Raw genomic sequence first — 14623 nt, forward strand, 5'->3', positions numbered from 1 at the left:
GGAGAGGGAGCGTCGCTCCCACATGCCCAGTTTCCTTTTCACCATAGCCACTCGCTCCTTCCAGTTTCTAACGCATGCCCCGGTCCCTCCGAACCATATCCCCAGCACCTTCAGGCCGTCAGCCCTGACAGTGAATGGGACAAAGGATCGGTCAGCCCAGTTCCCAAAGAACATGGCCTCGCTCTTCCCACGATTTACCTTGGCTCCCGAGGCCAGTTCGAACTGGTCGCAGATGTGCATCAGTCTGCGCACCGACAGCGGATCCGAGCAGAAGACGGCGACGTCGTCCATGTACAGGGAGGCTTTTACCTGAGTGCCTCCACTGCCTGGGATCGTCACTCCTCTTATGCCCGGATCCTTCCTGATGGACTCGGCAAAGGGTTCTATGCAGCACACGAAAAGGACAGGCGAGAGAGGACAGCCCTGCCTGACTCCAGATTTAATCGGAAAGCTATCTGTTTCCCACCCATTGATTGAGACTGCGCTACTGATGTTAGTGTAGAGCAGTTGGATCCAATTTCGAATTCCCTCCCCAAACCCCATTTTGGAGAGCACATCCCCCATGTAGGTGTGCGATATTCTGTCAAAGGCCTTCTCCTGATCCAAGCTGATGAGGCAGGTATCCACACCCCTGTCCTGTACATAGGCAATCGTATCCCTGAGCAGCGCCAGGCTGTCAGAGATCTTCCTGCCTGGCACAGAGCAGGTCTGGTCAGGGTGAATCACCAATTCCAGAGCGGATTTGACCCGATTGGCGATGACCTTGGACAGAATCTTATAGTCCATATTCAACAGTGAAATGGGTCGCCAATTTCTAATTTCCTCCCTTTCCCCCTTGTGCTTGTAGATGAGGGTGATGATGCCTTTCCTCATGGATTCTGACATACTACCGGCCAGGAGCATACTCTCGTACACTTCTAGCAGGTCTGGGCCGATCAAGTCCCACAGAGCCGAATACAACTCCGCCGGCAAGCCGTCGCTTCCGGGGGTTTTACTCTTCTCGAAGGACTCGAGGGCCTTAGTCAGTTCGTCAGGAGTTAGCGGTTTGTCCAGGCTCTCCCGCGTACTGTGGTCTAAGACCTCCGTGATAGAGGACAGGAAGGACTGGGAGGCCGTGCTGTCCGTGGGCTTCACGTCATACAGTCCGGCATAAAAGGATTTGCTGATCCTCAGAATGTCGGACCGTGATGACTTTACTGAGCCGTCTTCTTCCTTCAGGCTGCTGATCACAGAGCGCTCTCTGTGTACCTTTTGGAAGAAGAAACGTGAGCACGTCTCATCCTGCTCCACGGAGCGGACTCTGGAACGGAAGATGATCTTGGAGGCCTCCGAGGCAAAGTGCGAGGCTTGCTGGCCCTTCACCTCTTGGAGCTCCTCCTTGACATCGACCCCCATCGACTGCAGCCGGAGCAGATTCTGCATCTTTTCCTGGAGTCGGGACATTTCCCTCTGTTCCTTTCTAGCTTTCTGGGTGCCTTTGCGGATGAAAAACCTCTTGATGCTTCCCTTGATCACTTCCCACCAGTGTGTCAGGGACTCAAAGAGGGGTTTCACGGTTCTCCAACCTTTGTAATCCCTCTTGAGCTCCTCAATGTTCTCTGGGGTCAGCAGTTGCACATTTAGCTTCCATGCCCCCCTGCCCACCCTCAGGTCTTCCTCCAAGTGGCAGTCCGCCAGTAGGAGGCAGTGGTCAGAGAAGAACACCGGCTTGACCTCGGTGGATCTGACTGTGAATGCACGGGACACAAACAGGAAGTCTATCCTGGAACGAATGGACCCGTCTGGCCGCGACCAGGTGTATCTACGCTGCGCTCCGTCTGCAGGGTTGCTGAAGCGATCCAGAGATAGCCTGCTTGACCCTGCAGGGGTAAATTAGAAGGCGGGTGTTTCTTCTTGCTTCTGTCACTGCCAAACAATGGTCAGAACCACTTTTAAGTTCATTTTTCAGTGTATTCCCGGGAGGGGAAATAGGCATGTCTTGCATCCAAAATCCATTTTGTTTTCATCCCAGAAACCTTTTGACGCATTCTGAGACATAAATCAACAGGGGATGAGTTTTTGGATGTCTGATGAGATGTAGCTGGCTGGGGGGTGTGGGGGGTGGCGGGGGTGCATATTCCATTGTCTTCACAAACTCAGAAGATTAAAGTCCAGTCTTTTGCATTTTCCATGCCTTCCTTTCAAGTGTCTCTGTTTGAAGTGGGCCTTGACACCTCTCCAGGTGTGAAATTCCATGTTTCCAGGATGGGTCTGTCAGTATAATCCACATCGGAATTTTCCAGAAAATGATCACTTTACAGTATCAGCCATCTTCTGATCAGAGTTTTTAGTTGCATTTTAAAAAAAAATATAGGTCTTCTTTAAAGAATTCAATATGCCCGTAGCTAGTTGGCGAAGTTGTAAGTGGCTCTCACTCCATCATCGTGTCCATTTTCGTGACAGGAGGTATTAAAGGGATATGAGGTATTTTCACAGCAGTCTGGCCAGTTAGCCATTTCAAGTCCCTCTACCTTCTTCTATTTCCTGCTGCCTGTCCTGTTCACTCTATAATACGCACCCAATACATATTGTGCATACGCACAAAAAACAAATCGCAATTACAACTGCAGAGTTGATAGGCATATATAGAAAATGGAGCTCCTCCAATCAATTGCCACTAAGGATCAGTATACCTGCACTGGAAGTATAACCTTCCGGGAGCAGAGAAAGCCGGATCAGTAAGGGACAGCTCTACTTGGGCAGCAGATAAATAGAGGGCGAGTCTCGGGGCCTTCACTCACCTTCCGGGAGCGGAGACAGCCAGGCCTGCGAGGGACACCTCTACTCAGGCAGCGGGCTGAGTTTGAAAGAAGAATCCAGGAGTGACTGGATCACAGGAAAACTGTAAGTTCATTGGTTGGTGAGAAGCTGCTGTTAGGGAGTGTGTTTAAATAGCTTAAAATTAGAAAAACATATAATTTACAAAGAAGTAGCTACTTGGATTTCAGTAAGGAACACTAGCAATAGGGAAGTAAAGTGAAATCAAGTCAAAGTGAAATAAAATAATAAAGTAAACCAAAGTAAGATAAAGTTAGCGTATGTGTAGTAAAGTTAAGTTACTAGCAATTTATTCTACTCATTCTATTTATTATAAGCGTAATAAATAGTTTTTAGAGTTATGGGATGGCAGGTCAGCTCGGCCAAGTGGAGTGTGCATCCTGCGGTATGTGTGAAGTCATGAACGCACCATGTGTCCCAGACAAACACATCTGTAGGAAGTGTCACCAGCTGCACAAGCTGAGCTCCGCGTTTTGGACTTTGAGCGGCGGCTGGAGTCACTGTTGCGCACCTGCGAGGCAGAGGACTACGTGGATAGCATGGTTAGGGAGGTGGTCACACCACAGGTCAGAAGCGTACAGCCAGAGAGGGAATGGGTGACCGCCAGACGGTCTAAGAGAACCAGGCAGGTAGCGCAGGAGTCCCCTGAGTCTATCCTGCTTGCTAATCAGTTTTCCATTTTGGATACTGATGAGAACGATGGTTCCTCAGGGGAGTGCAGCTAGACCCAAGCCTATGGTACCATGGGCGGCTCAGCTGTACAGGTGGGGAGGAAGAAGAATGGAAGGGAAATAGTGATAGGGGGTTCCATAGTCAGGGGATCAGACAGACATTTCTGCAACAGTAAATCAGTAAATGTGACTCAAGGATAGTGTGTTGCCTACCTGGTGCCAGGGTCAAGGATGTCACGGAGCAGCTACAGGATATCCTTCGGGGGGAGGGGGATCAGCCAGAAGTCGTGGTCCACATTAGTATCAACGACATAGATAAGGAGAGGGATGAGGTCCTGAAAGCAGATTTCACGGAGTTAGGAAGGGAATTAAAAAGCAGGACCACAAGAGCAGTAAGCTCAGGATTACTCCCAGTGCCACGTGCTAGTGAGCATAGGAATAGGAGGATTGATCGATTAAATATGTGGCTGGAGAATTGGTGTAGGACGGAGGACATAAGATTTCTGAGGCATTGGGACCGGTTCTGGGGCAGGCGGGACCTGTAGAAGCTGGACGGGTTACATTTTAACAGGACTGGGACTGATATACTCACAGGGAGATTTGCCAGTGCTGTTGGGGTGGGTTTAAACTAGCTTGTCAGAGGGATGGGAGCCTGAGGGGTGGCCCAAATTGGATGGAAGTAAAGTTGGTAACACGAAGCAGTAATGAGACTAGAAGGCAGGAGAGACAAAGCAGGGCATTGAGTATGCTTCGAATGCAAAATGATGTCAAAAAGACAAAGTTAAGGCACTCTACCTGAATGCGTGCAGCATTCACAATAAGGTAGATGATTTAAAGACACAAATAGAGGTAAATGGCTATAATATAACTGCCATTACGGAAACATGGCTGCATGGTGACCAAGACTGGGAACTGAATATTCAAGGATATTCGACCTTTAGGAAAGGCAGACAAGAAGGGAAAGGATAAATGCAAAATACTACGGATGTTGGAAATCTGAAACAAAAACAAAAATTGCTGGAAAAACTCAACAGGTCTGACAGCATCTGTGGAGAGAAAGACAGAGTTAACATTTTGAGTCCATATGACTCTTCTTCAGAGCTCTGATAAAGGGAAAGGAGGTGGAATTGTGCTGATAATAAGGGATGGGAACTGTGCATTAGTAAGGGAGCATCTCAGATCAGAAGAACCATGTGTGGAATCTGTTTGGGTGGAGCTAAGAAACAGCAAAGGGCAGCAGACATTGATTGGAGTTGCTTATAGGCCACCAAACAGTAATGGTAATGTGGGGCATGGTATTAATCAAGAGGTGAGAGAAGCATATAGCATGGGCAATACAGTAATCATGGGTGACTTGAATCTGCATCTCGACTGGGTAAACCAATTGAACACTAATGCTATGGAAGACGAGTTTCTGGAGCGTTTTAGGGATGGTTTTTTAGAGCAGTTATGTTGGGGAGCTGACTAGAGGAAGGCTATTTTAGATCTAGTATAATGTAATGAAAAAGGGCTAATTAATAATCTTGTTGTAAAAGAAACTTTAAGGATGAATGACCATAATACGGTAGAATTTTATATTATGTTTGAAAGTGAGGTAGTTCACTCTGAAGCAAGGGTGTTAAAGTTGAATAAAGGAAATTAGGAAGGCATGAGGGACAAATTGACTGAGGTGGATTGGGGGAAAATACATTAAAAGGTATGACTGCATATAGGCAATGGATAGTCTTCGAAGAACTATTATATAGCTTACAGCACTTATACATTCCTTCAAGGTGCAAAAACCCAAAAAAAGTCAGTCAACCATGACTGACAAAGGAAGTTAAGGATTGTATAAGATTAAAAGAAAAGGCTTATAAAGTTGCCAGAAGTAGTTGTAAACCTGAGGATTGGGAGGTTTTTAAAATACATCAAAGGAAGACCAAGAAACTGGTATAGAAAGGGAGAATAGAATATGAATGCAATTTAGCAAAAAACATAAAAACAGACTGTAAAAGCTTCTATAGGTATGTAAAAAGGAAATGTTTGGCTAAGACAAATGTGGGTCCATTGGAGGCAGAGTCAGGAGAATTCATAATGGGGAATAGAGAAATGCCAGAGAAGCTAAATTATTACTTTGTGTCTGTTTTCACTGAGGAAGATACAGGAAATCTCCCAGATTTAGAGGTCCAAGGGACTACAGAGAATGAGGGGTTGAAGGAAATTAGAATAAGTAAGAAGGTTGTATTGGAGAAATTAATGGGACTGAAAGTTGATAAGTCCCTGGGACCTGATATTCTGCATCCCAGAGTGTTGAAAGAGGTTGCTGTAGAGATAGTGGATGCATTTGTGATCATTTTCCAAAATTCTATAGATTCTGGAATGGTTCCTGGAGATTGGAAGATAGCAATTGTCACTCCACTATTTAAGAAGAGTGGGGAGAGAGAAAACAGGGAACTACAGACCTGTTAGCCTTACATTAGTAGTAAGGAAAATATTATAATCTATTATAAAGGATGTGATAAATGGATACCTGAATAATCATGATCTAATCGGGCATAGTCAGCTTGGATTTGTGAATGGGAAATCATGTTTGATGAACTTGTGGGAGTTTTTTGAGGATGTTATTAACAAAATTGATAAAGGAGAGCCGATGAACGTGGTATACTTGGATTTTCAGAAGGCTTTTGATAAAGTCCCCCACAGGAGGTTGATTAGCAAAATAAAAGCACATGGGAAAGGAGGCAATATACTGGCAAGGATTAAGGATTGGTTAACAGGCAGGGAATAGAGAGTAGGAATAAACAGCTCATTCTCGCATTGGCAGCTTGAGACGAGTGGGGTACCGCAAAGATCAGTACCTGGGCCCTAGCTGTTCACCATATGTATCAATGATTTGGATGTGGGGACCAAATGTAATATTTCTAAGTTCACGGATATTACAAAGCTAGGCGGGAATGTATGCTGTGAGGAAGATGTAAAGTGGCTACAGGAGGATTTGGACAGACTTAGTGAGTGGGCAAGAACAGGGCAGATGGAATATAATGTGGAAAAATGCGAGGTTATCCACTTTGTTGAAGGAACAGATGTGCAGAGTATTTCCTAAATGGTAAGCGATTACAAAGTGTAGATGTACAAAGGGTCTTTGTCCATAAGTCACTGAAGACTAACATGCAGATTCAGCAAGCTATTAGGAAGGCAAATGGAATGATAGCCTTTATCACAAGAGGATTTGAGTACAGGAGTAGTGAAGTCTTGCTTCAATTGTACAGATACCTGGTTAGACCGCACCTGGAGTACTGTGTGAAGTTTTGGTCTCTTTACCTCAAAAAGGATATTATTGCCATTGAGGGAGTGCAACAAAGGTTCACCAGACTTGTTCCAGGGATAGCGGGACTGTCTTATGAAGAGAGATTGGGCAAACTGGGCCTGTATTCTCTAGAGTTTTGAAGAATGAGAGGTGATCTCATTGAAACCTACAAAATACTTAAAGGAGTAGACAGGGTAGATGCAGGTAAGATGTTTCCCCTGGTTGGGGGGTGTAGAACCAGGGGACACAATTTCAAAATAAGGGGGAAGCCACTTAGGACCGAGATGAGGAGAAATTTCTTTACTCAGAGGGTTGTGAATCTTTGGAATTCTCTACACCAGAGGGCTGTGGAAGCTCAATCATTAAGTATGTTTAAGATAGAGATTGATAGATTACTGATTAACAATAACATAAAGGGTTATGGGGATAGTGTGAGTAAAAGGCATTGAAGTGTTCGGTCAGCCGTATTCAATCATATTGAATGGCGGAGCAGGCTCGATGGGCTGAACGGCCTTCTCCTGTTCCTATGTTCCTACAAATGAACATTCAATATCAAATTGTAAAAATGCATCAATAAATGGAAAACTGGATTTCTTCTTTGAGATTAGTAGAGTCTGGAGCAAAATCTATTTGATGTGAGTGTCCAATTCAGGTGCTGATTGGCCATCAGATATATGATAGTTGTTCAAATAAACGGTATAGTGCAATATTTTTTGTGCTTTATACCAGAAGTGATGACTGCAAATATTTTAACAGGACGGGAAATAAATGAGTTACAAAATGAATTCTTCAAACCAGTCTTCAGAAATGAGAAGCTATGCTGGTAGAGTGCAATCTAGTGAGCAGGATCTACTTGATTTTTCAGAAGGCATTCGATAAAGTGGCACAAATCAGCTTTGCAAGGAATATTGCGGGTCATGCGATTAATGACAACCTGGCCAGCTGAGCTGGAAACTGGCTTAGCTGTAGAAAGCAGAGGTTGATGTAACTGGGAGCTGCTCTACTGGGATGGGCTGGCTGTGATGATCAGTGGAAATTCACAAGGCTTGGCACCGTTCCCATTATGCTGAAATAACAATGAAGGCAAAGCTTCTTGAAATAATATATAATTTGCTGATGACCTCAAGCTATGACAGGCGAGAAGTGTAAGAGAGACTGGTAGCATTGAAAGAATTTTCTACCAATTTAATGGATGGCTGAACTGAGGAAGTTTCAATTTTTTTGTAGATAAATATATGATGGCAAAAAGAAAACATTAAGAAAGACTTGCATTTACATAACACCTTTCATGACTTCAGAATGTTCCAAAGTGCTTTAAAGCCAATGAAATACTTTTGAAACATAGTGGAGAGCCACATAGGGGTGGCTCCTGGATGCATTCCTGCTTGCGAGGAGTTTTACCAGGGAGACACTGCACCAAGGAGACAAACAGTCAATTAATGCAATTAAAGCCCCACTTAGGGGCCATTTTGTGCTGGCACCGATATTTAACCAATGTCGGAGTACCACCACACCGGCCCCCACCCACTGTGTGCAGAGGCTGGCAGCTCAATTGAGGCAGCCTCCCGGCGGCAGACCAGTGGACCATTGGAGCCATGTTCCATGCCCCAGTAATGGGGATGCAGGCCGGGATCAAAGGCTGCAACCTCCTCAGTCACTTTTAATCCTGAGGAGGGGTTTCCCCTCCACTCCAATGGCTCCACTGGGCCCCTTTGTTTGATGACTTCTGTACAGGTAACTGAGCGTGTCTCCTTGTTAATAAGCTCTCGCATTTATCTGCCTGTCTCGGCAGTGGTTACCTCTCCCAGTTGGGCTGCTGGTCTCACCTCGCTGGGACACTTTGAATGAGTCCGCAGCAAGACTCTCCCCGCTGTCCTTAAGAAGGCAAGTGTGGAGGCGGCCAATTGTGACGATGCCCCCAGGCTGTTGTAACGATGGGTGAACTGACAACATGGGCGGACTCAGGACTCTCATATAGGCCCAATGTTAGTGTCCTGATGCTAGCCAGAAAATCCAACCTATTGTCATTGTCACAATGTAGGGAAATGTGGCAGCCAATTCATGCACAGCAAGCTCCCACAAACAGCAATTGGATAAATAACTGGGTAACGTTCCTTTGTTTGAAGGATAAATATTGGCCTGAGCACCATGCAAAATCCTCTGCCCTTCTTCAAACCATGCCATGGGATTCCTTATGTCCACCTGTGAGGGAAGATGCGTCCTCAGGCTTATCTGGAGGCCAGCACATCTGAGTGTGCAGCAGTCTCACAGTCTAGATTATGTACTTTGATCTCTGGTGTGGACATGAATCCAAAACCTTCTGATTTGAAGGTGAGAATGCTACCATTAAACCAAGGTTACTAGATAGGAAGTTTATTTTCTAAGCTGGAAAAGGAAAATAATTTGAGTGTGATTTTTAACCTCTTACTAATTTGGAGCTGTCATCAATAAAGGATGGATCTCAATGTTATTTGATTTTAAGGTGAAACAACTTATTCCAAACTTGTATGTCTGCAGTTGGAATATTTGGGATAATTCAGTGATCTGTTTTCCCAAGGGAAAGCCTAGCTTGCAGGGATCATGGGACAGAGCATCAGGACTATAGTGTAGTAGCCCTCTCTCCAAATGAGCTCCTGATTCCTCTCTAGCAGAATCAGGGAAGTATTCCTATGTATCCAGTTTTGGCTACTTTGCTTTCAAAAGCATATTGGTTAGGGTACAGAATAATGTGACAAGATAATATGGAACTCTAAAGTTATGAAAAGAAATTCACAGAATTTAAATTGCTTTCCTTAAAGGAAAGGAGACTGAAAAGAACAAATTATCTAGGCTCCTAACTTTTTTTTTTAGCACCATGCAGTTTGAAACATCTTAAAGTGCTTTCTACCACAGCTTTTTCAACCTGAGTGACAGTTGCTATAGAAGCATTAAAATAATGAAAGGAATTGACCATGAGAATACAAAATGTACTACCTGAAAGGGTGGTGAAAGCACATTCAACAGTAACTTTCAAAAGGGGACTGGATAAATGCTTGGAAGGGGAAAATTGTACAGGGTTAGAGGGAAAGGGCAGAGGAACAGGACTAATTGGATTGGTCTTTCAAAGAGATGGCATAGGTACAATGGACCAAATGGCCTCCTTCTCTGCTGTATAATTCTGTGGGTGTAAGCTTCAAACAGTACTTAAGATCAAAAGGATCTTTTCCCCCCACTGGGAAGTTTGGACCCAGAACAAACATGTATAGACTAAATTCCTAGTTGAAGCAATTAATAGTAGGTCAATTAGTGCATTTGATAAGATCAAATGACTAAATTGAAACAGGAATGAGGGTCACTCAGATAAGGATGATAGAATGTTGTGTGGAACAGGGTATTTTCTGAAATACTGAATCAGCTGAACTGTTATATCAAAGAAGGATACTGGTCAAGGAAGCCAGTATAGAACGAAACATCGGATAATTGTTCTAGAATTTTCCTAGGTCTGTCTTTAAGAGGACAAAGAGAAGATTTCTTCACATTAAATGGGCTGGGCACAGTCACACAAACACATAGATGCCAGACAATAACCACTTCAAATAAGAGAGAGCCTATTCACCTCTCCATGATATGCAATGGTATTATCATCGCTGAATCCACAACATCAACACCTGGTGAGACAGGGGGTGGAGGGGAGGGGGATGGGGACACTATTAACTAGAAACTTAACTGCACCAGCCATGTAAATACTATGGCTACCAGAGCAGTTCAGAGGCTGGGAATTCTGTGGTAAATAACTCCCCTCATGACTCCTGAAAGCCTGTCCACCATCTATAAGGCACAAGTCAGGATTGTGATGGAATACTCTCCATTGCCTGGATAAGTGCAGCTCCAACAACAATCGAGAAGCTCGACACCATTCAGGTTAAAGCAGCCCATTTGATTTCCACTCCTTTGTGCCTTAAAACATTCATTGCCTCCACTAGCAGCACACAGTGGCTGCAGTGTATACCATCTACAAGAGACATTGCAGCAACTCGCCAAGGCACCTTTCAAAACCACGACCTCTACCAGGTAGAAGGTCAAGGGCAGCAGATGCATAAAAACACCACCACCTGCACATTTCCGTTAAGTCACATGACATCCTGACTTGGAAATATATCACCGTTCATTCATCATCGCTAGATCAAAATCCTGGAACTCCCTCCCTAACAGCACTGCGGGTGTACCTACACCACATGGACTGCAGCGGTTCAAGAAGGCAGCTTACCACCACCTTCTCAGGGGCAATTAGACGTGGACAGCAAATGCTGGCCTTTCCAGCAGTGCCCACATCCCATGAATGAATAAAAAGAAATGGCATAGTAGTTTATAATGTGTGCATAGTAGAAACAGGCTTTGTTAACTGATCAGACACTTCCATGTCTGTTAAAAAAAAACTTGCTTTTTTTGGTGGTGTCCTCCAGCAGTCTCTTTGAGCACAGTTGGTTCGCCAGCAGACGGAACCAAAAATCTGAGCGAAGCACCCGCTTCTCCTGCTCTGCTCGGCGCCGACCAATTTCTGAAGAGGTCCTTAAACACTAACATTTGCAAGGGGCCTAATGCCTGGTTTAGACATCTGCCAGAGATACCTGAATATTGCCGGATCCAATATGACATTGGTCATATTTCACCTATCCTTGGTGCGCAGGAGACAGCATTGAGAAATCAGTTCTTTTGCCCCAATTCATGTCAGAAAAACAGACAAAAGGGGTCCAATTTCTACCCCGTTCAGTTTAAACAGCAAATCTATATTGAAAAAAAGTTTGGAATGATTTTCATTTGGGAAATAAGTCTTGTGTTTGAGTAATTATCATTCACAAAGAGTTTCAAATGAATATGTTAAAATTTTCTTCAGCTCATACCCAATCAAAGCCACAGATACAAGCACATTTTGTTCCTGTCACAATCACAACTAATCTAACCAATCTTGTTCCTCTCATTTGGACATCTGGTTATAATTAGCTTTTCTGTCTGGTTTAATCTACTTTAAGGAATTCTCTGAAACCGTAGAAATTTCTTTAATGGTAATGAACTGTTTATCCTTCAGCATGTGACCATTAATTCATACTGGCTACTAGTTGACAATATAAAAATTTCAATTCAACTAAATGCCTTTGATAGATGATTTAGCGACTGTAAGGGACATGGGAGGGATTAGGTGCTTTGACTTTCCATGACAAAGCTAGCAGGTTCTAATGGATACTTAGCATTGCAGGATGAAAAAAAGCCTGGATTTTGTGACCTTTCCTTTTGTTGTGGTCTCCCTTTCTCTGTATCAACTTAGGATCAGGTGTATACATTTAAAAACAATAGGGTATAAATTCGCCAGCACATGTGAAGGCAATGATTCGGGCTGAAATGAAAAAAACTCCACAGGCAGCCCGCCCATGTTAACTAGATGAATATTGGTTTGCATCACCTCCTGGCTGTCCAAAGCCTGTCCACCATCTACAATGCCCAAGTCAGGAGTGTGATGAGATACACCCCTCTTGCCTGGATAAGTGCGGTTCCAACAACAATCAAGAAGCTCAGCACCGTCCAGGATAAAGCAACCCTTTTGAGTTCCACCCCTTAGTGTCTTAAAACATTCATTCCCTAAGTCTTGGTGGGAGGGCGTGGAATGAGTAGCAATGGGTGGGGGGAGGCGGAATAATCATAAGTACAACGGAGTCAGAGAGATAATTCCTGCTCCTCTTAACTCCATAGGAATGATTTATTTAAAGAAAGTATACCCTTTGGTATTGCTTAGCTGCAGCACGATCACTGGAGAATGCTGAAGCAAGCAGCTGGCCCAACCCTGTTCTGCTCAACTGTGCCTATGGGGTGGAACAAGATCCAATATCCACCCCCACCATTTTTTATTCACCATGCAGGTGATTGATTGAGTCAGTCACATTGAAATGTAATGGCAGGAGAAGTCAACTGTGCTATCAAGCAGCACTTACTCACCAATGACATGCTCGTTGATGCTCAGTTTGGTGGATGCAATACATCTAACCTGTGCTGACAACTCTGACAGTCACTCATTTTTACTCTGCCAAGTAACAATTTAGAAACCTGCAGGTTGGCATTTTGTAGACAACTCATTAATTTGATCTGGCAGCTGGCAAAAGTTGCTCCTCGTCATCCTTAATGATATGTGTATCTTCCCCTTCAGTAATCCTAATCCCCCCAGCAGCTCTTTCTATCACATCAAAGTTGTCAATTATGCTTCAGTGGTAGCACTCTTGCGTGAGTCAGAAGATTATGGGTTCAAATCCCACTCCAGAGACTTGGGCACATAATCCATGCTGAGTTTCCATACAACACGGAAGGAATGCTGTGCTGTTGGAGGTGTCATCCTTCAGGTGAGATATTAAATTGAAGTTCCATCTGTCCTCTCAGGTGGGTATAAAAGATCTCATGGCAGCATTTAATGCCCCACCACCAGAGGCAGGTTGGGATCCAGGAGGTATTTAATGGGGTGGGAAGGTGCAGGGTGGAGATCCACTTAAGGTCCACTTAAGGGCCTCATCCTGCCACCATGAATTCAACCAGGCAGGTGGGGACCACACCAGGTGGGCAAGCTGCCCGGTAGGCACACCGGCAGCCTGATGGGTGGGTCTCCCTTTCTCAGTCACCCTGTATCCAATGGAGAGACCCAGAGGTGGCAAGTGAGACACTCGTGGATATCTCCCCTGCCCTTCCAGTAACACCCTTCCCTCTACTTGCTGGAGCCTCCCTGACTGGCCCTGATGAACCTGCCTTATCTACCTTCATTCCAGGCTCCAACGGCAATCCTCAGCATCAGGCCTACTGCAGTACCAGCAGTGGCCACCACTTCCAGTGGCGCTTCCAGTGTTGCAGAGCTGCCTGCCTCTGACTGGCTGACAGCTCTCAGAGGTGGGTCATCCACCCTGCAGGAGAAATTCAGGTGGAAAATTCCCACTGCAGGAGCCAGGAATTTTGATGGCAGCCAGCAGACTCCTTGATTGGGATTTAATCCCAATTGGGCTCCTGGAAATGGCCACAACAGGGTTGTCACTGGCTCTCTAACTAGTAGATGTGACCACTAAATTCTGACTCATAACACTCTTTTGAAGACGACCATGTGAATCCTTCCTGGTGACGTACAATATTTATCCTTCGAGCATCATTATTAAAATAAACATTTTCTGGTTATTATCACATTGGGAGCTTGCTGTGTGTAAACTAGTTAACATGTTTCTGTGCTACAACAATGACTGTGTTTGAAGAGTACCAGTACTTCTTTGGCTGTATAGTGCTTTGGGGCTTTCTGAAAGGCAGTGTATAGTGCAAGCCTTTCTTTTCTTTTTAGCATGCAGCAAAGCATTATGATATTTGTCAATCTGGCTGGGTTCAAATCTGCAGAGCAACTGAGGCATCAGAATTGTTTTAAGGTTTTAATTGTGTGCTTGACAGCGTTTGTTGTAGAAGCATGGAACTGACTATCCTTCTGTTCAGCAGTTTTCTACAGATGTCACACAGGCCTACAGCAGATAACCTAAGCCTCCAAGGAGCCTCCTCCTCTTCTGTTAAGTAGACCAAATATAGTGGCAATCCCAGAGAGACCCCTATATACACAGATTGGCTGTCCATAAGAATGGACTTACGTAAATGATTGCTGCCAAACCTGGTCACACACAGGTGCCTATAATTATCAGCAAATCAACTTTCTGTGGTCAAAAAGCAATTTCCAACAATCCCTAGTTACAACTGCGGAGTCCTCTAAAAATATCCTATTTGAATTTACCACCTGAGTTGAACCAGCCCTTGTGGTTTGTGAATAGAACGCAGAAAGAGCACACTGGAGATGTGAATGATGCTAATT

At 44.5% G+C, this 14623-nt stretch overlaps 1 protein-coding gene across 1 annotated transcript in view; it reads right to left on the reverse strand.

The window, feature by feature from the left end:
* mycn (MYCN proto-oncogene, bHLH transcription factor) overlaps positions 1-8748 on the reverse strand; it is a 48235-nt gene extending 39487 nt beyond the window's left edge. Inside the window, exons 1-2 of the mRNA XM_078541402.1 lie at positions 8574-8748; positions 2781-2836 (exon numbers count right to left, since the gene is read on the reverse strand). Coding sequence (XP_078397528.1) covers positions 2781-2836; positions 8574-8748 — 231 coding nt within the window. The remainder of the gene's footprint in view (positions 1-2780; positions 2837-8573) is intronic.
* Between the last annotated feature and the right edge of the window lie 5875 nt (positions 8749-14623).

Source organism: Cetorhinus maximus, chromosome 5 (assembly GCF_964194155.1).
Source record: "Cetorhinus maximus chromosome 5, sCetMax3.hap1.1, whole genome shotgun sequence".
Lineage (NCBI taxonomy): Eukaryota > Metazoa > Chordata > Chondrichthyes > Lamniformes > Cetorhinidae > Cetorhinus > Cetorhinus maximus.